Below are 23,569 nucleotides of genomic sequence, written 5' to 3' on the forward strand. Positions count from 1 at the left end.
GTATACAAAACATTAAGAAAATCAGGTCTTTACATAGACTAACCAGGTGAAAAATATGATCCCTTATTGACATCGTTTGTTAAATCCACTTCAATCAGTGTAGATGAAGGGGAGGAGACATGTAGATGAAGGGGAGGAGACAGGTTAAAGAGGATTTTTTTTAAAGCCTTGAGACATGGATCGTGTGTGTGCCATTCAGAAGGTGAATGGGTAAGACAAAATATGTAAGTGCCTTTGGACAGGGTGCAGTAGTAGGTGCCAGGCACCCCATTTTGAGTGTTTCAAGAACTGCAATGCTGCTGGGTTTTTCACACTCAACCGTTTTCCCCGTGTGTATCAAGAATGATGCACCACCCAAATGACATCCAAACAACTTGACACAACTGTGGGACGGATTCGAGTCAACATCCCTGTGGAACTCTTTCGACACCTTGTAGAGTCTATGCCCCGATGAATTGAGGAGGTGCAACTCAACAGTAAGAAGGTGTTCCTAATGTTTTGTCCACTCAGTGTATGTGTCCTTTTCAGTCAACAATAATTTGCTCCTGACACAAACATGTGAGTGTTTGTCAAATGCAGAGAAATGTCAACAAACTAAGTTTAATCAAGATGTGAAGGATGAAAGTCTTAAGTGGATTATATATTGTAAATCTGTTTACTATATCTGGATATGGCCAGTCAGCCAACAAACATATAAATTCAGCAAAAAAAGAAACGTCCTCTCATTGTCAACTGCGTTTATTTTCAGTGTAAATATTTGTATGAACATAACCAGATTCAACAACTGAGACATAAATTGAACAGGTTCTACAGACATGTGACTAACAGAAATGGAATAATGTGTCCCTGAACAAAGGGGGGGTTCAAATCAAAAGTAAGTCAGTATCTGGTGTGGCCACCAGCTGCATTAAATACTGCAGTGCATCTCCTCCACATGGACTACACCAGATTTGCTAGTTCTTGCTGTGAGATGTTAAAAAAATAAACCTCACTCTTCCACCAAGGCACCTGCAAGTTCCCATTTTTTTTTGCTGAGTTTATTTCTGTTTACTATACCTGATTATGGCCATTATCAGCCAACTACCATATATATATATATATATATATATATATATATATATATTTTTACCTTCATATAAATAGGCAAGCCAGTTAAGAACACATTCATATTTACAATGAAGGCCTAGCCCGGCCAATGCTGGGTCAATTGTGTGCCGCCCTATGGGACTCCGAATCACAGCCGGTTGTGATTCAGCCTGGAATCGAACCAGGGTCTGTAGTGACACCTCTAGCACTGAGATGCAGTGCCTTAGACCGCTGCACCACTTAGGAGCCCAGTAATTATCCTGAGACAGGATAGCCTGTATATCTGTTTACTATACCTGGTTACAACTATTGCCAGCCAACTACCATGACAGTTGAAGTCGGAAGTTTACATACACTTAGGTTGGAGTCAGTAAAACTAGTTTTTCAACCACTCCACAAATGTCTTGTGAACAAACTATAGTTTTGGCAAGTTGGTTAGGACATTTACTTTGTGTATGACACAGGTAATTTTTCCAACAATTGTTATCAAACAGATTATTTCACTTATAATTCACTGTATCACAATTCCAGTGGGTCAGAAGTTTACATACACTAAGTTGACTGTGCCTTTAAACAGCGTAGAAAATTCCAGAAAATAATGTCATGGCTTTAGAAGCTTCTGCTAATTGACATAATTTGAGGCAATTGGAGGTGTACATGTGGATGTATTTCAAGACCTACATTCAAACTCAGTGCCTCTTTGCTTGGCATCATGGGAAAATCAAAAGAAATCAGCCAAGACCTCAGAAAATAAATTGTAGACCTCCACAAGTCTGGTTCATCCTTGGGAGCAATTTCCAAATGCCTGAAGGTACCACATTCATCTGTACAAACAATAGTACGTAAGTATAAACACCATGGGACCACGCAGCCGTCATACCACTCGTGAAGAAGACGTGTTCTGTTTCCTAGAGATGCACGTACTTTGGTGCAAAAAGTGCAAATCAATCCCAGAACAACAGCAAAGGATCTTGTGAAGATGCTGGAGGAAACAGATACAAAAGCATCTATATCCACAGTCCTATAGTCCTATATCTACATAACCTGAAAGGCCGCTCAGCAAGGAAGAAGCCACTGCTCCAAAACCGCCATAAAAAAGCCAGACTACGGTTTGCAACTGCACATGGGGACAAAGATCATACTTTTTGGAGAAATGTCCTCTGGTCTGATGAAACAAAATTAGAACGGTTTGGCCATAATGATCATTGTTATGTTTGGAGGAAAAAGGGGAAGTCTTGCAAGCTGAAGAACACCATCCCAACCGTGGAGCACGGGGGTGGCAGCATCATGTGGGGGTGCTTTGCTGTAGGAGGGACTGGTGCACTTCACAAAATAGATGGCATCATGAGGTAGGGAAATTATGTGGATATATTGAAGCAACATCTCAAGACATCAGTCGGGAAGTTAAAGCTTGGTCGCAAATGGGTTTTCCAAATGGACAATGACCCCAAGCATACTTCCAAAGTTGTGGCAAAATGGCATAAGGACAACAAAGTCAAGGTACTGAAGTGGCCATCACAAAGCCCTGACCTCAAACCTATAGAAAAGTTGTGAACAGAATTGAAAAAGCGTGTGTGAGCAAGGAGGCCTACAAACCTGACTCAGTTACACCAGCTCTGTCAGGAGGAATGAGCCAAAATTCACCCAACTTATTGTGGGAAGCTTGTGGAAGGCTACCTGAAACATTTGACCCAAGTTAAACAATTTAAAGGCAATGCTACCAAAAACTAATTGAGTATGTAAACTTCTGACCCACTGGGAATGTGATGACAGAAATAAAAGCTGAAATAAATTCTCTCTACTATTATTCTGACATTTCACATTCTTAAAATAAAGTGGTGATCCTAACTGACCTAAGACAGGGAATTTTTACTAGGATTAAATGTTAGGAATTGTGAAAAACTGAGTTGAAATGTATTTGGTTAAAGTCTGTACGGTATAACAAGAAAATCTCCCACAATGACGCCACACTAAAATCTAAAATAAACACACCACAGAACATAAAACTGATCTTTTGACAAATATATTAGAGATGTTGATTCTACAAAAGAAGCAGATACAAAAAGGAATTATTTTTTACAAAGTCCAATCATATCATTCCTTCAAATATTACAGTATATTGTCTATCCCAAATGGCACCCTAGTCCTTTTATAGTGCACTACCCTGGTCAAAATTAGTGTACTATAAAGGGAACAGGGTGCCATTTAGGAAGTACACAGTGCCTTTGGAATGTATTCAGACCCCTTGACTTTTTCCACATTTTGTTATGTTACAGCCGTATTCAAAAATTCATTAAATTAATAAAAAATCCTCAGCAATCTACACACAATACCCCATAATGACAAAGCAAAAGCTGTTTTTTATTTCTTTAAACAAATACAAAACAGAAATACCTTATTTATATTTACATTAGAGTTTACCAAAATGCACCGAAAGGACTCTGACCATGAGAAACAAGATTCTCTGGTCTGATGAAACCAAGATTGAACTCTTTAGCCAGAATGCCAAGTGTCACGTCTGGAGGAAATCTGGCACCAACCCGATCGAACATCTCTGGAGACCTGAAAATAGCTGTGCAGCGACGCTCCCCATCGAACCTGACAGAGCTTGGATCTGCAGAGAAGAATGGGAGAAACTCCCCAAATACAGGTGTGCCAAGTTATCTTCATACCCACGAAGACTGGAGGCTGTAATCGCTGCTAAAGGTGCTTCAACAAAGTGCTGAGTAAAGGGTCTGAATACTTATGGAAATATGATATTTCAGTTTATTTTGAATAAATTAGCAAAAATGTCTAAAAACCCATTTTTTTCTTTGTCATTATGAGGTATTGTGATTTAGGAAACAATTTTAAAAAATCAATTTTAGAGTAAGGTTGTTACGTAACAAAATGTGGAAAAAGTCAAGGGGTCTGAATACTTTCTGAAGGCACTTTACATTTCATCACAGAAGAAAACAAAATTACCATCTACATCTCTTCCTGTCTGGTCCCATAGAAAACAACATTACCATCTACATCTCTTCCTGTCTGGTCCCATAGAAAACAACATTACCATCTACATCTCTTCCTGTCTGGTCCCATAGAAAACAACATTACCATCTACATCTCTTCCTGTCTGGTCCCATAGAAAACAACATTACCATCTACATCTCTTCCTGTCTGGTCCCATAGAAAACAACATTACCATCTACATCTCTTCCTGTCTGGTCCCATAGAAAACTACATTACCATCTCTTCCTGTCTGGTCCCATAGAAAACAACATTACCATCTACATCTCTTCCTGTCTGGTCCCATAGAAAACAACATTACCATCTCTTCCTGTCTGGTCCCATAGAAAACAACATTACCATCTACATCTCTTCCTGTCTGGTCCCATAGAAAACATTACCATCTACATCTCTTCCTGTCTGGTCCCATAGAAAACAACATTACCATCTACATCTCTTCCTGTCTGGTCCCATAGAAAACAACATTACCACCTACATGTCTTCCTGTCTGGTCCCATAGAAAACAACATTACCATCTCTTCCTGTCTGGTCCCATAGAAAACAACATTACCATCTACATCTCTTCCTGTCTGGTCCCATAGAAAACAACATTATTACCTCTTCCTCTCTGCAATACATTCCAAATCCTTAGATCTATTTAGTTAACATTGTGTATCGTCTTGAAAGCTGATTTGTGCACATTCTGGTTGGCTTTCAATAAAAAAAATATTCACAACTTGAGAGCAGAAAACAAAAATACAAAATAAGAATCGAGACTTATAAAAAGCCTTTCCCCAAACTCATCTCAGTGGTGTAACCAAAGTGTTACCTGAATCATGTGGCATGGGATGTATTCATTAGTGCAAACGTATTACAGTGGTGTAACCAGTGTTACAGATACAACCTGAATCATGTGGCATGGGGTATATTCATTAGTGCAAACTGATTTCTATTTGACATATTCAGGTGGATACAACCCCGTTTTGCCCTGTTTGCTTCAGTATATTTCCTAGTGAATACACTCTCGTACTCATTAATCAGATCAACGTCCAGTCAGCTATTTACACCTGTATCACCTTGACAACGTGTCTGGAAACAACCCAGGTAACCCAGGTAACCACTAAGGAAGTCCAGCTGACATGCTGCTCTACTAAACACCCTAATACATACGCGAAGAGAAAACACATGAAACATACCAAACAATGTCACATAGCTGGATGGACCAACCCCCCCCTCCTTCTAAAATGTACAACAACGATGACTACTACCATAAATAAACTGTAACAAGCCTGTATTTATAAGCGTTGACATATCGTCTTTACAACTTCAGCATTCTTTTGTGACACAGCTGATGCCACGCAGGGCCAACAAGCCATACGGATGAGGGTTTGCTGACCACCATGTACAAGACTCTCCCTGCCTGTCCCCATGGACGAGACTCTCCCTGCCTGACTCTCCCAGTATACCCACTACTGATTCTTATTAACTGTAGAGAGTAGACCCACTACTGATCCTTATAGACTGTAGAGAGTAGACCCACTACTGATCCTTATAGACTGTAGAGAGTAGACCCACTACTGATCCTTATAGACTGTAGAGAGTAGACCCACTACTGATCCTTATCAACTGTTCAGAGTACACCCACTACTGATCCTTATAGACTGTAGAGTACACCCACTACTGATCCTTATAGACTGTAGAGTAGACCCACTACTGATCCTTATAGACTGTAGAGTAGACCCACTACTGATCCTTAGACTGTAGAGAGTAGACCCACTACTGATCCTTATTAACTGTCCAGAGTAGGCCCTATCAGCTGACCTCTCCGCTGCCTGCCTATCAGCTGACCTCTCCGCTGGCTGCCTGTCAGCTGACCTCTCCGCTGCCTGCCTGTCAGCTGACCTCTCCGCTGCCTGCCTGTCAGCTGACCTCTCCGCTGCCTGCCTGTCAGCTGACCTCTCCGCTGCCTGCCTGTCAGCTGACCTCTCCGCTGCCTGCCTGTCAGCTGACCTCTCCGCTGCCTGCCTGTCAGCTGACCTCTCCGCTGCCTGTCAGCTGACCTCTCCGCTGCCTGTCAGCTGACCTCTCCGCTGCCTGTCAGCTGACCTCTCCGCTGCCTGTCAGCTGACCTCTCCGCTGCCTGTCAGCTGACCTCTCCGCTGCCTGTCAGCTGACCTCTCCGCTGCCTGTCAGCTGACCTCTCCGCTGCCTGTCAGCTGACCTCTCCGCTGCCTGTCAGCTGACCTCTCCGCTGCCTGTCAGCTGACCTCTCCACTGCTAGGTATAGATAGAGGGCAGGATAGACAGACTGGTAGTCTATATTGTTACTATGAATAGTGGATAGACAGACTGGTAGTCTATATTGTCACTATGAATAGTGGATAGATAGACTGGTAGTCTATATTGTTACTATGTTGATCAACCTGTCCTCTCTCTTACCTACATTCACTATGTTGATTAACCTGTCCTCTCTCTTACCTACATTCACTATGTTGATCAACCTGTCCTCTCTGCTACCTACATTCACTATGTTGATTAACCTGTCCTCTCTGCTACCTACATTCACTATGTTGATTAACCTGTCCTCTCTCCTACCTACATTCACTATGTTGATTAACCTGTCCTCTCTGCTACCTACATTCACTATGTTGATTAACCTGTCCTCTCTGCTACCTACATTCACTATGTTGATTAACCTGTCCTCTCTCCTACCTACATTCACTATGTTGATTAACCACTATGTTGATTAACCTGTCCTCTGCTACCTACATTCACTATGTTGATTAACCTAACCTTCACTATGTTGATTAACCTGTCCTCTCTCTACCTACATTCACTATGTTGATTAACCTGTCCTCTCTCCTACCTACATTCACTATGTTGATCAACCTGTCCTCTCTCTACCTACATTCACTATGTTGATCAACCTGTCCTCTCTCTACCTACATTCACTATGTTGATCAACCTGTCCTCTCTGCTACCTACATTCACTATGTTGATTAACCTGTCCTCTCTGCTACCTACATTCACTATGTTGATTAACCTGTCCTCTCTCCTACCTACATTCACTATGTTGATTAACCTGTCCTCTCTCCTACCTACATTCACTATGTTGATTAACCTGTCCTCTCTGCTACCTACATTCACTATGTTGATTAACCTGTCCTCTCTGCTACCTACATTCACTATGTTGATTAACCTGTCCTCTCTGCTACCTACATTCACTATGTTGATTAACCTGTCCTCTCTGCTACCTACATTCACTATGTTGATTAACCTGTCCTCTCTGCTACCTACATTCACTATGTTGATTAACCTGTCCTCTCTCCTACCTACATTCACTATGTTGATTAACCTGTCCTCTCTACCTACCGGTATATCCAGTGTTCATACTACCAATAAAAAAGTCAACATACAAAAGTGGTGTAGTTTTGATTGTCATACAGTGACTCAATCACAAGCCCATCTGCATGTCAGCGAAGTTGAAGAAATTGTCCACATCTCGAGAGGAAGTATTTCTGTTGTCTGAAACAAACACCTGCAGGGAATAGGACAGAGTTACTTCACATACAGGTACTATATTATTAGCTAGTTCAGTTCTGACTAACACTTTCAGTACTATTGATACAATCTTGAGATGTTTTTGTACCGAGAGGTCAGGAATGCTGTTACCTTGGTTCCACTGAACACGTCACTGGCCATGCTCTTGCAGGCCTCCACTACCCCGTCCCCATTCAACTCCAGAGCTGTCACTGGGCCTGTGGCAAAAAGAGATGCAGTTCAGAAATGCTTGCCTAAACATCATAAGCACTAAACCAACTCATTAACACAATGATTTCCTTCAGCTATGAGGATCTTATCCACCCTTTCTCTTGGTTCAAAGGTCATCATACCTCACAGAGAACCAGAAAACAAACTAATGTCACACCTTCCTAATTATTCAATTATTAACCCAGACGATGTCACACCTTCCTCCCTTATTATTCTGGCCTTTCTAGGGAGTTTTTCCTAGCCACCGTGCTTCTACACCTGCATTGTTTGCTATTTGGGGGTTTTAGGCTGGGTTTCTGTACAGCACTTTCAGATATCAGCTGATGTAAGAAGGGCTTTATAAATAGATTTGATTTGATTTAACCCAGATGATGTCACACCTTCCTTATTATTGAATTATTAACCCAGATGATAAAAGTTAATTAAATAATAAAAGTATTTATTATGGATCCACATTAGTTCCTGCCAAGGCAGCAGCTACTCTTCCTGGAGTTTATTATGGACCCCCGTTAGTTCCTGCCAAGGCAGCAGCTACTCTTCCTTTATTAAAGATTGAACAAAGTAAGGGGCCTAGACAGCTGCCCTGGGGAATTCCTGATTCTACCTGGATTATGTCTTTATTTTAATTTTATTTGACCTTTATTTAACTGGGCAAGTAGGTCCAGAACAAATTCTTATTTTCAATGACGGCCTAGGAACACTGGGTTAACTGCCTTGTTCAGGGGCAGAATGACAGATTTTTTTTTCGATCTTACAACCTTTCGGTTGTCCAACGCTCTAACCACTAGGATACCTGCCTCCCCATGTTGGAGAGGCTTCCACTAAAGAACACCCGCTGTGTTCTGTTAGACAGGTAACTCTTTACCCACAATATAGCAGGGGGTGTAAAGACATAACACATATGTTTTCCAGCAGCAGACTGATCAATAATGTCAATAGCCACACTGAAGTCTAACAAAACAGTCGCCCCAATCTTTTTATCATCAATTTCTCTCAGCCAATCATCAGTTATTAGTGTAAGTGCTGTGCTTGTTGAATATCCTTCTCTGTAAGCATGCTGAAAATCTGTTGTCAATTTGTTTACTGTGAAATAGTATTGTATCTGGTCAAACACATTTTTTCCCAAAACTTTACTAAGGGTTGGAAACAGGCTGATTGGTCGTCTATTTGAGCCAGTATAAGTTTTTTTTTTATATTCTTGGGTAGCGAAATGACTTTCATAATTTGGTCAGACATACTTGGATGTGTAATGTCAGCATTTGTTGCTTGCATGTCATGCCTACGTTTGCTAATCTTGCCAATGAAAAAAATAATTAAAATAGTTGGCAATATCAGTCGGTTTTGTAATGAATGAGCCATCTGAGTTTGCCTTTTTTCCCTAAATTTAATTGAAGGTGCTCCACAGACTTTTACTATCATTCTTTGTAATTTATCTTTGTTTCATAGTGTAGTTTCTTCTTCTTTTCATTCAGTTTAGTAACATTAATTCTCAGTTTGCAGTATGTTTGCCAATCAGTTGTGCAGCCAGACTTATTTGCCATTCCTTTTGCCTCATCCCTCTCAACCATACCATTTTGTAATCCCTTATCAATCCACTGGTGTCACACCCTGACCATAGTTTGCTTTGTATGTTTCTATGTTTTGTTTGGTCAGGGTGTGATCTGAGTGGGCATTCTATGTTGTGTGTCTAGTTTGTCTGTTTCTATGTTTTGTTTGGTCAGGGTGTGGTCTGAGTGGGCATTCTATGTTGTGTGTCTAGTTTGTCTGTTTCTGTGTTTGGCCTGATATGGTTCTCAATCAGAGGCAGGTGTTAGTCATTGTCTCTGATTGGGAACCATATTTAGGTAGCCTGTTTGGTGTTGGGGTTTGTGGGTGATTGTCTCCTGTGTCAGTGTTTGTACCACACGGGACTGTTTGGTGTTGGGGTTTGTGGGTGATTGTCTCCTGTGTCAGTGTTTGTACCACACGGGACTGGTGTTGGGGTTTGTGGGTGGTTGTCTCCTGTGTCAGTGTACCACACGGGACTGGTGTTGGGGTTTGTGGGTGGTTGTCTCCTGTGTCAGTGTTTGTACCACACGGGACTGGTGTTGGGGTTTGTGGGTGGTTGTCTCCTGTGTCAGTGTACCACACGGGACTGGTGTTGGGGTTTGTGGGTGATTGTCTCCTGTGTCAGTGTACCACACGGGACTGGTGTTGGGGTTTGTGGGTGGTTGTCTCCTGTGTCAGTATTTGTACCACACGGGACTGGTGTTGGGGTTTGTGGGTGGTTGTCTCCTGTGTCAGTATTTGTACCACACGGGACTGGTGTTGGGGTTTGTGGGTGGTTGTCTCCTGTGTCAGTATTTGTACCACACGGGACTGGTGTTGGGGTTTGTGGGTGGTTGTCTCCTGTGTCAGTATTTGTACCACACGGGACTGGTGTTGGGGTTTGTGGGTGGTTGTCTCCTGTGTCAGTGTTTGTACCACACGGGACTGGTGTTGGGGTTTGTGGGTGATTGTCTCCTGTGTCAGTGTTTGTACCACACGGGACTGGTGTTGGGGTTTGTGGGTGATTGTCTCCTGTGTCAGTGTTTGTACCACACGGGACTGGTGTTGGGGTTTGTGGGTGATTGTCTCCTGTGTCAGTGTTTGTGGTGTTGGGGTTTGTGGGTGATTGTCCACACCACACGGACTGGTGTTGGGGTTTGGGGTTTGTGGGTGGTTGTCTCCTGTGTCAGTGTTTGTACCACACGGGACTGGTGTTGGGGTTTGTGGGTGATTGTCTCCTGTGTCAGTGTTTGTACCACACGGGACTGGTTTGGGTTTGTGGGTGATTGTCTCCTGTGTCAGTGTTTGTACCACACGGGACTTTTGGGGTTTGTGGGTGATTGTCTCCTGTGTCAGTGTTTGTACCACACGTGGTTTGGGGTTTGTGGGTGATTGTCTCCTGTGTCAGTGTTTGTAACCATGGTGTTGGGGTTTGTGGGTGATTGTCTCCTGTGTCAGTGTTTGTACCACACGGGACTGGTGTTGGGGTTTGTGGGTGATTGTCTCCTGTGTCAGTGTTTGTACCACAGGAACTGAATTGTCTCCTGTGTCAGTGTTTGTACCAACTGGTGTTGGGGTTTGTGGGTGATTGTCTCCTGTGTCAGTGTTTGTACCACACGGGACTGGTTTTTTGTGGGTGATTGTCTCCTGTGTCAGTGTTTGTACCACACGGGACTGGTGTTGGGGTTTGTTTTGTCTCCTGTGTCAGTAACTGGAATAACGGGACTGGTTTTGTTGTGGGTGATTGTCAATTTCCATAACTGGTGTTGGGGTTTGTGGGTGATGTCTCCTGTCAGTGCCACACGGGACTGGTGTTGGGGTTTGTGGGTGATTGTCTCCTGTGTCAGTGCCACACCTGGTGTTGGGGTTTGTGGGTGATTGTCTCCTGTGTCAGTGCCACCAGGGACTGGTGTTGGGGTTTGTGGGTGATTGTCTCCTGTGTCAGTGCCACACCACACTGGTGTTGGGGTTTGTGGGTGATTGTCTCCTGTGTCAGCAGGGACTGGTGTTGGGGTTTGTGGGTGATTGTCTCCTGTGTCAGTGTTTGTACCACACGGGACTGGTGTTGGGGTTTGTGGGTGATTGTCTCCTGTGTCAGTGTTTGTACCACACGGGACTGGTGTTGGGGTTTGTGGGTGATTGTCTCCTGTGTCAGTGTTTGTACCACACCTGGTGTTGGGGTTTGTGGGTGATTGTCTCCTGTGTCAGTGTTTGTACCACACGGGACTGGTGTTGGTTTGTGGGTGATTGTCTCCTGTGTCAGTGTACCACACTGGTGTTGGGGTTTGTGGGTGATTGTCTCCTGTGTCAGTGTTTGTACCACACGGGACTGGTGTTGGGTTTGTGGGTGATTGTCTCCTGTGTCAGTGTTTGTACCACACGGGACTGGTGTTGGGGTTTGTGGGTGATTGTCTCCTGTGTCAGTGTTTGTACCAGCAGGACTGGTGTTGGGGTTTGTGGGTGATTGTCTCCTGTGTCAGTGTTTGTACCACACGGGACTGGTGTTGGGGTTTGTGGGTGATTGTCTCAGTGTTTGTACCAGGGACTGGTGTTGGGGTTTGTGGGTGATTGTCTCCTGTGTCAGTGTTTGTACCACACGGGACTGGTGTTGACCTCCTGTGTCAGTGTTTGTAACAGGGACTGGTGTTGGGGTTTGTGGGTGATTGTCTCCTGTGTCAGTGTTTGTACCACACGGGACTGGTGTTGGGGTTTGTGGGTGATTGTCTCCTGTGTCAGTGTTTGTACCACACGGGACTGGTGTTGGGGTTTGTGGGTGATTGTCTCCTGTGTCAGTGTTTGTACCACACGGGACTGGTGTTGGGGTTTGTGGGTGATTGTCTCAGTGCCAGGGACTGGTGTTGGGGTTTGTGGGTGATTGTCTCCTGTGTCAGTGCCACACACTGGTGTTGGGGTTTGTGGGTGATTGTCTCAGTGCCACACGCTGGTGTTGGGGTTTGTGGGTGATTGTCTCCTGTGTCAGTGCCACACGGGACTGGTGTTGGGGTTTGTGGGTGATTGTCTCCTGTGTCAGTATTTGTACCACACGGGACTGGTGTTGGGGTTTGTGGGTGATTGTCTCCTGTGTCAGTGTTTGTACCACACGGGACTGGTGTTGGGGTTTGTGGGTGATTGTCTCCTGTGTCAGTGCCACACGGGACTGGTGTTGGGGTTTGTGGGTGATTGTCTCCTGTGTCAGTTTGTGTACACACCTGGTGTTGGGGTTTGTGGGTGACAGACCAGCACTGTTTGGTGTTGGGGTTTGTGGGTGGTTGTCTCCTGTGTCAGTGCCACACGGGACTGGTGTTGGGGTTTGTGGGTGATTGTCTCCTGTGTCAGTGTACCACACGGGACTGGTTTTGGGTTGTGGGTGATTGTCTCCTGTGTTTGTACCACACGGGACTGTTTGGGGTTTACGTTTACATTTCTTGTTTCTGTAGTTTATTCATGTATAGTTTATTTATTAAAGAACCATGAATAACAACCACGCTGCATTTTGGTCTGCCTCTCCTTCCCAGGAAGAACCCCGTTACAACTGGGATTCAACAGTTTTTGGTCGTTTCTTAATGGGGGCATGTTTATTAGTAACTGGAATAAGCAATTTCATAAATGTGTCAAGTGCAGCGTCTGGTTGCTCCTCATTACACACCACAGACCAGCAGCGTCTGGTTGCTCCTCATTACACACCACAGACCAGCAGCGTCTGGTTGCTCCTCATTACACACCACAGACCAACAGCGTCTGGTTGCTCCTCATTACTCACCACAGACCAGCAGCGTCTGGTTGCTCCTCATTACACACCACAGACCAGCAGCGTCTGGTTGCTCCTCATTACACACCACAGACCAGCAGCGTCTGGTTGCTCCTCATTACACACCACAGACCAGCAGCGTCTGGTTGCTCCTCATTACACACCACAGACCAGCAGCGTCTGGTTGCTCCTCATTACACACCACAGACCAGCAGCGTCTGGTTGCTCCTCATTACACACCACAGACCAGCAGCATCTGGTTGCTCCTCATTACACACCACAGACCAGCAAATATTCTTTACATAAACAACTTAAGAATCACTACAAAACTTATTGTATGACCTCTTATACACTATATTAGGCCCAGCCTTTGAAACATTGGTTTTCCTAGATATGGCTACTATATTGTGATCACTACATCCTATGGATTTGGATACTGTTTTAAAGCACATTTCTGCAGCATCAGTAAAGATGTGATCAATACTTATTGATGATTCCATTCCTGTGCTGTTTGTATCTACCCTGGTAGGTTGACTGATAACCTGAACCAGGTTACAGGCACTGGTGACAGTTTGAAACTTTTTCTTGAGTGGGCAGCTTGATGAACTGAAAGCCAGTCAATATTTAAATCACCCAGAAAATGTACCTCTGTTGATACTACATACATTATCAAGCATTTCACATGTTATCCCTATTCCCTATATAGTACCCTACTTTTGACAAGATTGATTGCAACCCAAATGTCACCCAATTCCCAATATAGAGCACTACTTTTGGGCACTGGTCCATATAGGGAATAGAGTGCCATTTGGGACACAGTCTTGTGTTGCTTACCGTTGGTGATCCACTCTAGGAGTCCCTCTGCATTGTTCTGGAACACTCTGCTGACATCCTCTGGGCGCATGGACACTTCCTTAGTCTGGATCAGCACAAACCCTTTCCCAGAGGCCTGGAGTTAATACAGACAGGAAGCAATGACACCGTTAAACCCTTTCCCAGAGGCCTGGAGTTAATACAGACAGGAAGCAATGACACCATTAAACCCTTTCCCAGAGGCCTGGAGTTAATACAGACAGGAAGCAATGACACCGTTAAACCCTTTCCCAGAGGCCTGGAGTTAATACAGACAGGAAGCAATGACACCATTAAACCCTTTCCCAGAGGCCTGGAGTTAATACAGACAGGAAGCAATGACACCATTAAACCCTTTCCCAGAGGCCTGGAGTTAATACAGACAGGAAGCAATGACACCATTAAACCCTTTCCCAGAGGCCTGGAGTTAATACAGACAGGAAGCAATGACACCGTTAACATTTACATTACATTACATTTAAGTCATTTAGCAGATGCTCTTATCCAGAGCGACTTAAACCCTTTCCCAGAGGCCTGGGGTTATTTAACATGTCATTATGGAGACACCTGTTTACCTGTTGTAGGTAGGACTATTTAACATGTCATTATGGAGACACCTGTTTACCTGTTGTAGGTAGGGGGGCTATTCAACATGTCATTATGGAGACTCCTGTTTACCTGTTGTAGGTAGGGGGGCTATTCAACATGTCATTATGGAGACTCCTGTTTACCTGTTGTAGGTAGGGGGGCTATTCAACATGTCATTATGGAGACTCCTGTTTACCTGTTGTAGGTAGGGGGGCTATTCAACATGTCATTATGGAGACTCCTGTTTACCTGTTGTAGGTAGGGGGGCTATTCAACATGTCATTATGGAGACACCTGGAGACTCCTGTTTACCTGTTGTAGGTAGGGGGGCTATTCAACATGTCATTATGGAGACTCCTGTTTACCTGTTGTAGGTAGGGGGGCTATTCAACATGTCATTATGGAGACTCCTGTTTACCTGTTGTAGGTAGGGGGACTATTTAACATGTCATTATGGAGACTCCTGTTTACCTGTTGTAGGTAGGGGACTATTTAACATGTCATTATGGAGACTCCTGTTTACCTGTTGTAGGTAGGGGGGCTATTCAACATGTCATTATGGAGACTCCTGTTTACCTGTTGTAGGTAGGGGGGCTATTCAACATGTCATTATGGAGACTCCTGTTTACCTGTTGTAGGTAGGGGGACTATTTAACATGTCATTATGGAGACTCCTGTTTACCTGTTGTAGGTAGGGGGACTATTTAACATGTCATTATGGAGACTCCTGTTTACCTGTTGTAGGTAGGGGGGCTATTCAACATGTCATTATGGAGACTCCTGTTTACCTGTTGTAGGTAGGGGGGCTATTCAACATGTAGCCTATTAATTTATATGCCATTGTGGGCTGCCATTTGATACATTGCAAATCCATTTCATCCACTTGTGTCGCCTCCCTGTAAACAAATCCAATAAATAGCATATAACTTCCGTGTATTGTTGTTGTCGCTTTGTGTAAAAGTGAAATGATTAAAACGGCCATGTTTAGTTCATTCATTATTGGACGTTATTAACGCTCTACCGCAATTTCCGATCAGTTGTTAGAAAGCATTCGATGGTAAATCAGGCTTCAGGTAAACAAGGAGATAATAAACACCAGCTGTTGTTGACAGGCATATCCACCTCATAGTATTCATTTTTAATTCAGTGATTGAAATGACCTCATCCTCAGTAGCATATTCCAGCAGGCTATTGGGGAAACACAAGCACTTTCTTACCTCAAAAATCACCTCGCTATTCACGTTGAATAAATTTAATTTAAACTAAGAAAGCTGCTAAATCGTGTCTAGGCTTCTGTAAGCTATCTGAAATAAGATGTAGGCCTATCAGGGGCTACAGCAGGGATCATCAACTAGATTCAGCCGAAGCCTAGGGGTCGAGGGGGGCCTGGGGTCGAGGGGCCGAGGGCGGCCTGGGGACCGAGGGGGGCCTGTGGGCCGAGGGGGGCCTGAAGCCAAGGGGGCCCTGGGGTCGAGGGGGGCCTGAGGCCAAGGGGGCCCTGGGGTCGAGGGGGGCCTGAGGCCAAGGGGGCCCTGGGGTCGAGGGGGGCCTGAGGCCAAGGGGTCCCTGGGGTCGAGGGCGGCCTGGGGGCCGGAACATAATTACAAATAATTTGTGGACTTCAAATGGACTGCAAGAAGCCCAAACAGATATGTTTGACAAAAACATAATCATTTCAACTCTTGCTTACATTTGCACACGATCACGTCGTACCTCTCTATTAATCCTTGGGAACAGAATTATTCAATTAAAATCACTTGGAGCTGATTTCCTGGTCCCAAGGATTCCCACGCTTAATAATAGATAAGACGTGATCGTGTGCAAATGTAAGCAAGAGTTGAAATTATTATATTTTTAGTCAAACATATCTGTTTGGGCTTCTCGATGTTGCAGCTGTAGAACCTTTTGAGGATCTTAGGACCCATGCCAAATCTTTAGTGTCCTGAGGGGGAAGCCTTGGGGCCGAGGGGGGCCGAGCCTTGGGGCCGAGGGGGGCACTACTGTCTTGGTGTGTTTGGACCACTTTAGTTTGTTGGTGATGTGGACACCAAGGAACTTGAAGCTCTCAACCTGCTCCACTACAGCCCCGTCAATTAGAATGGGGGTGTGCTCGGTCCTCCTGTAGTCCAAAATGATCTCCTTAGTCTTAGTTACGTTGAGGCATAGGTTGTTATTCTGGCACCACCCGGCCATATACCATACCGCTCATGCCTTATTGCTTAATCATAGTAGTCAAAAGAGTTCAATCGACATCCATTGATGGAAAATGATCTGGCGAGTTTAATAACGGCAAATGATCTGGCGAGTTTAATGAAGGCAAATGATCTGGCGAGTTTAACGAAGGCAAATGATCTGGCGAGTTTAACGAAGGCAAATGATCTGGCGAGTTTAACGAAGGCAAATGATCTGGCGAGTTTAACGAAGGCAAATGATCTGGCGAGTTTAACGAAGGCAAATGATCTGGCGAGTTTAACGAAGGCAAATGATCTGGCGAGTTTAACGAAGGCAAATGATCTGGCGAGTTTAACGAAGGCAAATGATCTGGCGAGTTTAATGAAGGCAAATGATCTGGCGAGTTTAATGAAGGCAAATGATCTTTTCACTTGCAACATATTCATATTCTCATAGCTCAAAATAATAATTATTTTAACAAACTTCTAATGTCGTTACAAGTTACGGCGATATTCCTTCTTAATTCGGTCGATAACGTTCTGGAAAAATGTGTTGTGGAGGGGGTCCATGTGTTGGGGGCGTGGAGGGGGATCCATGTGTTGGGGCGTGGAGGGGGGGGGGGTCCATGTGTTGGGGCGTGGAGGGGGTCCATGTGTTGGGGGGGTCCATGTGTTGAGGCGTGGGGGGGTCCATGTGTTGGGGGGTCCATGTGTTGAGGCGTGGGGGGGTCCATGTGTTGGGGGGAGGTCCATGTGTCGGGGGGGTCCATGTGTCGGGGGGGTCCATGTGTCGGGGGGTCCATGTGTTGGGGGGTCCATGTGTCGGGCGTGGGGGGGGGGGGGTCCATGTGTCGGGCGTGTCCATGTGTCGGCGTGGGGGGGTCCATGTGTTGGGGGGGTCCATGTGTTGGGGGGGTCCATGTGTCGAGGCGTGGGGGAGGTCCATGTGTCGGGCGTGTCCATGTGTCGGCGTGGGGGGGTCCATGTGTCGGGGGGTCCATGTGTCGGGGGGTCCATGTGTCGGGGGGTCCATGTGTCGGGGGGTCCATGTGTTGGGGGTCCATGTGTTGGGGGGGTCCATGTGTCGAGGCGTGGGGGGGTCCATGTGTCGGGCGTGTCCATGTGTCGGCGTGGGGGGGGGTCCATGTGTTGGGGGTCCATGTGTTGGGGGGGTCCATGTGTCGAGGCGTGGGGGGAGGTCCATGTGTCGGGCGTGTCCATGTGTCGGCGTGGGGGGGTCCATGTGTCGGGCGTGGGGGGGGGGGGGGTCGTCCATGTGTCGGGCGTGGGGTGGGTCCATGTGTCGGGGCGTGGGGGGTCCCATGTGTCGGGCGTGGGGGGTCCCATGTGTCGGGGCGTGGGGGTCCGTGTGTCAGGGCGTGGGGTGGGTCCATGTGTCGGGGGGTCCGTGTGTCTGGCGTGGGGGGGTCCGTGTGTCGGGGCGTGGGGGGGGGTGCGTGTGTCGGGCGTGGGGGGGTCCGTGTGTCGGGCGTGGGGGGGTCCATGTGTCGGGCGTGGGGGGGTCCTTGTGTCGGGCGTAGGGGTCTGTGTTTAACCCTGTGTCTGACCCCGTGTCTAACCCTGTGTCTGACTCCCTGTCTAATCCCGTGTCTAACCCCTGACTAACCCCCTGTCTAACCCCTAACTAACCCCCTGTCTAACCCCTAACTAACCCCCTGTCTAACCCCGTGTCTGACCCAGTGCCTGACCCCATCTGACCCCGTGTCTGACCCCATGTCTGACCCCGTCTAACCCCATGTCTGACCCTTGTCTGACCCCCTGTCGGACCCCGTGTCTAACTCCTTGTCTGACCCCCTGTCTAAAACTGTGTCTGACGCCCTGTCTGACCCCCTGTCTGACAGGATTCAACGGGATTCTTTTTGGAGGTGGAACGACCCTGTACTGACTTCCTCCCCTCTACCTCCTCCTCACCTCATCAATGAGTTTCCGGGCGTTAGCAGTGGTGTAGTCCCCAGAGAAGAACACAAACAGACAGGACTCATCACTCTCCTTGCGTCTGCCTCCTTTGGTCATGGGCACGATGCTGCGGGATGCCTCAGCTGAGATCCGGACTGATTTAAACTCTGACTCCGGGTCAGGGGCTGGAACATGGTCCAACACCACAGTGTCCTCAGGCAGCAGGCTCCAGTTGGTCTCCCCTGAGACGGGCGTGAAGTCATGGACGTTGCTCCAGTTGTTGTTGAAGATGCTAAGGCCTGCGTCCTTGAAGTGGAAGGCCAGCTCGGGGTAGTAGTACTGGAAGCAGCCAAACTTCATCCCCGTGGACGCCTCGATGATGGGCTGAGTGGCGCAACACAGGAACACCTCCATCTTCTTACAGTCCCTGGTCCTGAACTGCTGGCAGGCCACCACACACTTGATGTCCTTACAGTCCCTGAAGAACACACTGCCCTTCACTGGCCCCATAACGATGCAGCAGTTAGTGCAGTCGTCGATGGTGATGGTGGCGGAGTGGTCCAACACGAAGATCTTACAGTTGTCACAGTCCTGGATGACAAACTGCTGTCCGTTCAGCTTACCTGGCAGACGGCCCACCGTGGCATCCTTCAGCCCCGTTAGCATGAAGTCCTTCGGGTCAACCTGCAGGGGGACAGGACAAGAATCAAATCAAAGCCATTTTTATTTGTCACATACACATGGTTAGCAGATGTTAATGCGAGTGTAGCGAAATGCTTGTGCTTCTAGTTCTGACAGTGCAGTAATATCTAACAAGTAATCTAACCTAACAATTTCACAACAACTACCTTATACACACAAGTGTAAAGGAATTAATAAGAATATGTACATAAAGATATATGAATGAGTGATGGTACAGAATGGCATAGGCAAGATACAGTAGATGGTATTGAGTACAGTATATACATATGAGATGAGTAATGTAGGGTATGTAAACATTATATAAAGAGGACGATGCAGTGACTGCTTCCCCAGCCGCGGCTCGAGCCCCACTTCGCACCCCAGCCCTTAGTGCCAATCCTTATCCCGAAGTTACAGGATTTGACAACTTCCCTTATCTACATTGTTATAACTTGCCAGAGGCTGTTCACCTTGGAGACCTGCCTTACCGTTTGACAGGTGTACCACCCCAGTCAAACTCCCCACCTGCTAGAGGCTGTTCACCTTGGAGACCTGCTGCGGATATGGGTACGGCCCGGCGTGAGATTTACACCCTCTCCCCCGGATTTTCAAGGGCCAGCGAGAGCTCACCAGACGCCGCCGAAACCGCAAAGCTTTCCAGGGTCCCTCGGGGCGAACCCATTCCAGGGCGCCCTTCACAATGAAAAGAGAACTCTCCCCGGGGCTCCCGCCAGCTTCTCCAGGATCGGTCACTTTATCGCGCTGGACTCCTCGCGGCGCCCGTCTCCGCCAGTCCATGGAGTATTTAAAAAATATATATATATTTTACCTTTATTTAACCAGGCAAGTCAGTTAAGAACATATTCTTATTTTCAATGACAGCCTGGGAACAGTGGGTTAACTGCCTGTTCAGGGGCAGAACGACAGATTTGTACCTTGTCAGCTCGGGGGTTTGAACTCGCAACCTTCCGGTTACTAGTCCAACGCTCTAACCACTAGGCTACGCTGCCGCCCCAGCGGCATTGGAAGTAGTTGGAGGTCATGATTACAAAACGAATGTAAAATCGTGTGAGATGAAAATGGACAAACTAAAGGGTGCGCAACATGTAGGGCCACTGAGTGGACATTCTGAACCTTGTTTGAGGTCAGTAGGTTTGTTTGTTATATCTGGAGTACTTCTCCTGTCCTATTCAGTGTCCTGTGTGAATCTAAGTGTACGTTCTCTAATTCTCTCTTTCTATCTCTCTCTCGGAGGACCTGAGCCCTAGGACCATGCCCCAGGACTACCTGACATGATGACTCCTTGCTGTCCCCAGTCCACCTGACTGTGCTGCTGCTCCAGTTTCAACTGTTCTGCCTTATTATTATTATTCGACCATGCTGGTCATTTATGAACATTTGAACATCTTGGCCATGTTCTGTTATAATCTCCACCCGGCACAGCCAGAAGAGGACTGGCCACCCCCCCATAGCCTGGTTCCTCTCTAGGTTTCGGCCTTTCTAGGGAGTTTTTCCTAGCCACCGTGCTTCTACACCTGCATTGCTTGCTGTTTAGGGTTTTAGGCTGCGTTTCTGTACAGCACTTTGAGATATCAGCTGATGTTCGAAGGGCTATATAAATAAATTTGATTTGAGTAGGTCACATGACCAAGGAGCTTCTGAAATTCAAATGTAAAAAAAAAAGTTTGTACTTTGTTTACGCTCCCTAAATAATTCAACTAGGAATACAAAATGCTGCTCACATTTCCACATGTTTATTAGCTTTGGAAATAATATTAATGTCCAAATTTTGAAAATAAGACCTATGCATTGTTGTGCACAATTTTTCCAATATCATGACACTTATTAGGAGTTTGTAGCTCAAGTAGTTTCACAGCTATTGAGGTTTGTAAGCGCGAATATCGGTTGTAACTGTTTATATGCAAATCCAGTGTATTCAGGTACATGACCAACTAGCTGCCAAACAAAATTGTTACGTGTCTTGGACTGACTTTAAGCCGATAATGAGCTCTATCTATCGAGCTACCAGGCTATCTAGGTAGACAAAATATACCCGTGTATCACCCTAACCTTGTTTGCTACAATCTGTTTTCAAGGCAGTCTGTTAGCAACAATAATGTATATAACCCCAGATAATTGGTTCACAAGCACTTGATAAAATCCCTGCCTTGAAAAGTCTTTGACATGTTAACTACAGTTACAACCATGTCGCCAGTTCGTCTCCCTGGCCATGCATCTCCTTCAAACCTTTTCACGTTTGTCCCAGCTGTATTGTTTAGGTGGATCCTCAGTTGCATTGCTGCCGAGGGCAATGCTGTTGCTGGTCGTGTTCTCTTCTACCGTCGTCGTCGGTTCTTTTTCGGGTGATTTTCTTTTAGATTTTTTGGAAAACCAGCAACCCATTTTGTCCTATTAACGACAAAACCACCAAAGGTGAATAGTAATATATGACTAAGAGTCTGTCCCGAGAAGTTATCTTGCCTACTTTGTAAGAAATATACAGGTATTTCTGTCTTCGAGACACCTCAGTTTCGGGCTTATCACGCACGAAACCTGCAGTTGAGCTTCCCGTTTCCTTACCCAGTCAACAACCAATCAATACTTTGCAATCCGTTACTTAGTAACAGCGAATCACAGAACAGAAAAGGTTTGCGAGGGCGTAACCTAACAGGCAGGCGTGGATGGGGCAACGTGGTCAATAGCAGCCAATCAAATCAGTGCCGTGCTCGTTTTGGTGCTCGACACTAGTTAGCACAGTCACAAAGTCACAAAATCGTCTTTTACCCGGACTCTTCTGAACACTTGTAATTGTCATTTTCACTTGCTTTTTTCAAGTGTCAAATGTCATTTTTGTACACGTGATTTTTTTTCACCTGTCCGGTGTGTTAACGTGATTAGAACGCTTGTGAGGGCTTTTACACACGTTCATTAAACCTGTTCAGCCTGTTGGGGAAGGAATGGCGTTTTGGAGTTTGTTTTTTGATAATTGCTGACAAATTATTTGGTAGCAAACGTAACATTCAGCCAGTCAGTCAGTCAGTCAGTTGGACCCTTTTCTGATATCAATGACAACAGAATTTGGTTTTATTTCTCACAGTAAAAAAAACAATAATACATTCTGAATTAACATAAATTAAACACACATTAAGAGCCAAATATGGATTACACAATGATTAAAGACACAGTATGCATCCCACATGAGTCCATGGCCCAGAGGGACACATTTCACACATTTTCCCACTTTGGTGTGGCAAAGTCTAATGACAATTTACATTAAGATCCATGTCTGTGGGTGATGTTTTGGTATGATAAGCAACTATAGGAGGAAGCTCAATGTGGTTATCACTGGCATAACCATCTATAGGAGGGAGCTCAATGTGGTTATCACTGGCATAACCATCTATAGGAGGGAGCTCAATGTGGTTATCACTGGCATAACCATCTATAGGAGGGAGCTCAATGTGGTTATCACTGGCATAACCACCTATAGGAGGGAGCTCAGTTATCACTGGCATAATCACCTATAGGAGGGAGCTCAATGTGGTTATCACTGGCATAACCACCTATAGGAGGAGGCTCAATGTGGTTATCACTGGCATAACCATCTATAGGAGGGAGCTCAATGTGGTTATCACTGGCATAACCATCTATAGGAGGAAGCTCAATGTGGTTATCACTGGCATAACCACCTATAGGAGGAAGCTCAGTTATCACTGGCATAACCACCTATAGGAAAAGGCTCAATGTGGTTAACTTGAGGTATGAAATAATGTATAAAATAATTGGACCGTTAATGACATTTCCATGGGTCCACCTTGGGGGGTCAAAGGTCATACCTGCATGCATTTTGGGGTATATTGATGAGACAGAATGGGCAGCTCTGGGATGTGCATTAGTATCACATGGTACCCTAGATGAGAACTACACCAAACTTCCCACAGAACAAAGAGATCCTTCGGAAACGTTTCATAGTCATCATGGATTAGGTGTCAAATCAGTCACAGCAGCGTAGTTTCCCGTTGGCCGCCATTCATTTCAATGTGGAGGAACTGAGTACATCTTTTCTCAAAGATCGGACCCTTTTTTGCAATTTTCGCCTGAAGTGACCCAAATCTAACTTCCTGCAGCTCAGGACCTGAAGCAAGGATATGCATATTCTTGATACCATTTGAAAGGAAACACATTGAAGTTTGTGGAAAAGTGAAATTAATGTAGAGGAATATAACACATTAGATCTGGT

At 45.6% G+C, this 23,569-nt stretch overlaps 1 protein-coding gene across 2 annotated transcripts; it reads right to left on the reverse strand.

Moving 5' to 3' along the window:
* Positions 1 to 5,741: 5,741 nt before the first annotated feature.
* Positions 5,742 to 21,893, reverse strand: LOC123996792 (protein XRP2-like). Of its 2 annotated transcripts, XM_046300494.1 has the most exons (7): positions 21,577 to 21,893; positions 18,664 to 19,332; positions 13,955 to 14,069; positions 7,747 to 7,832; positions 7,443 to 7,612; positions 7,017 to 7,406; positions 5,742 to 6,552 (listed from the first exon to the last, which is right to left on the reverse strand). In XM_046300494.1, exons 1-5 carry the CDS (start codon positions 21,730 to 21,732, stop codon positions 7,529 to 7,531), a joined length of 1,110 nt encoding a protein of 369 aa, XP_046156450.1. In that variant the 5' UTR covers positions 21,733 to 21,893; the 3' UTR covers positions 5,742 to 6,552; positions 7,017 to 7,406; positions 7,443 to 7,528. The 2 variants fall into 2 exon arrangements, with proteins under 2 accessions (XP_046156450.1, XP_046156449.1); XM_046300493.1 differs by having other exon boundaries at positions 7,017 to 7,612.
* Positions 21,894 to 23,569: the final 1,676 nt, after the last annotated feature.

The sequence above is a fragment of the Oncorhynchus gorbuscha genome, linkage group LG15 (assembly GCF_021184085.1).
Source record: "Oncorhynchus gorbuscha isolate QuinsamMale2020 ecotype Even-year linkage group LG15, OgorEven_v1.0, whole genome shotgun sequence".
NCBI lineage: Eukaryota > Metazoa > Chordata > Actinopteri > Salmoniformes > Salmonidae > Oncorhynchus > Oncorhynchus gorbuscha.

Bases quoted from the DNA above. Each gene is read 5' to 3' on its own strand.
- LOC123996792 (XM_046300494.1), bottom strand. From the start codon at position 21,732: ATGGGTTGCTGGTTTTCCAAAAAATCTAAAAGAAAATCACCCGAAAAA. The intron at 14,070-18,663 runs GTGAGGAGGAGG...TATTAACTCCAG, and splicing joins CCCGGAAACTCATTGATGAG to GCCTCTGGGAAAGGGTTTGT. The intron at 7,833-13,954 runs GTAAGCAACACA...TTTTTGCCACAG, and splicing joins CCTAGAGTGGATCACCAACG to GCCCAGTGACAGCTCTGGAG.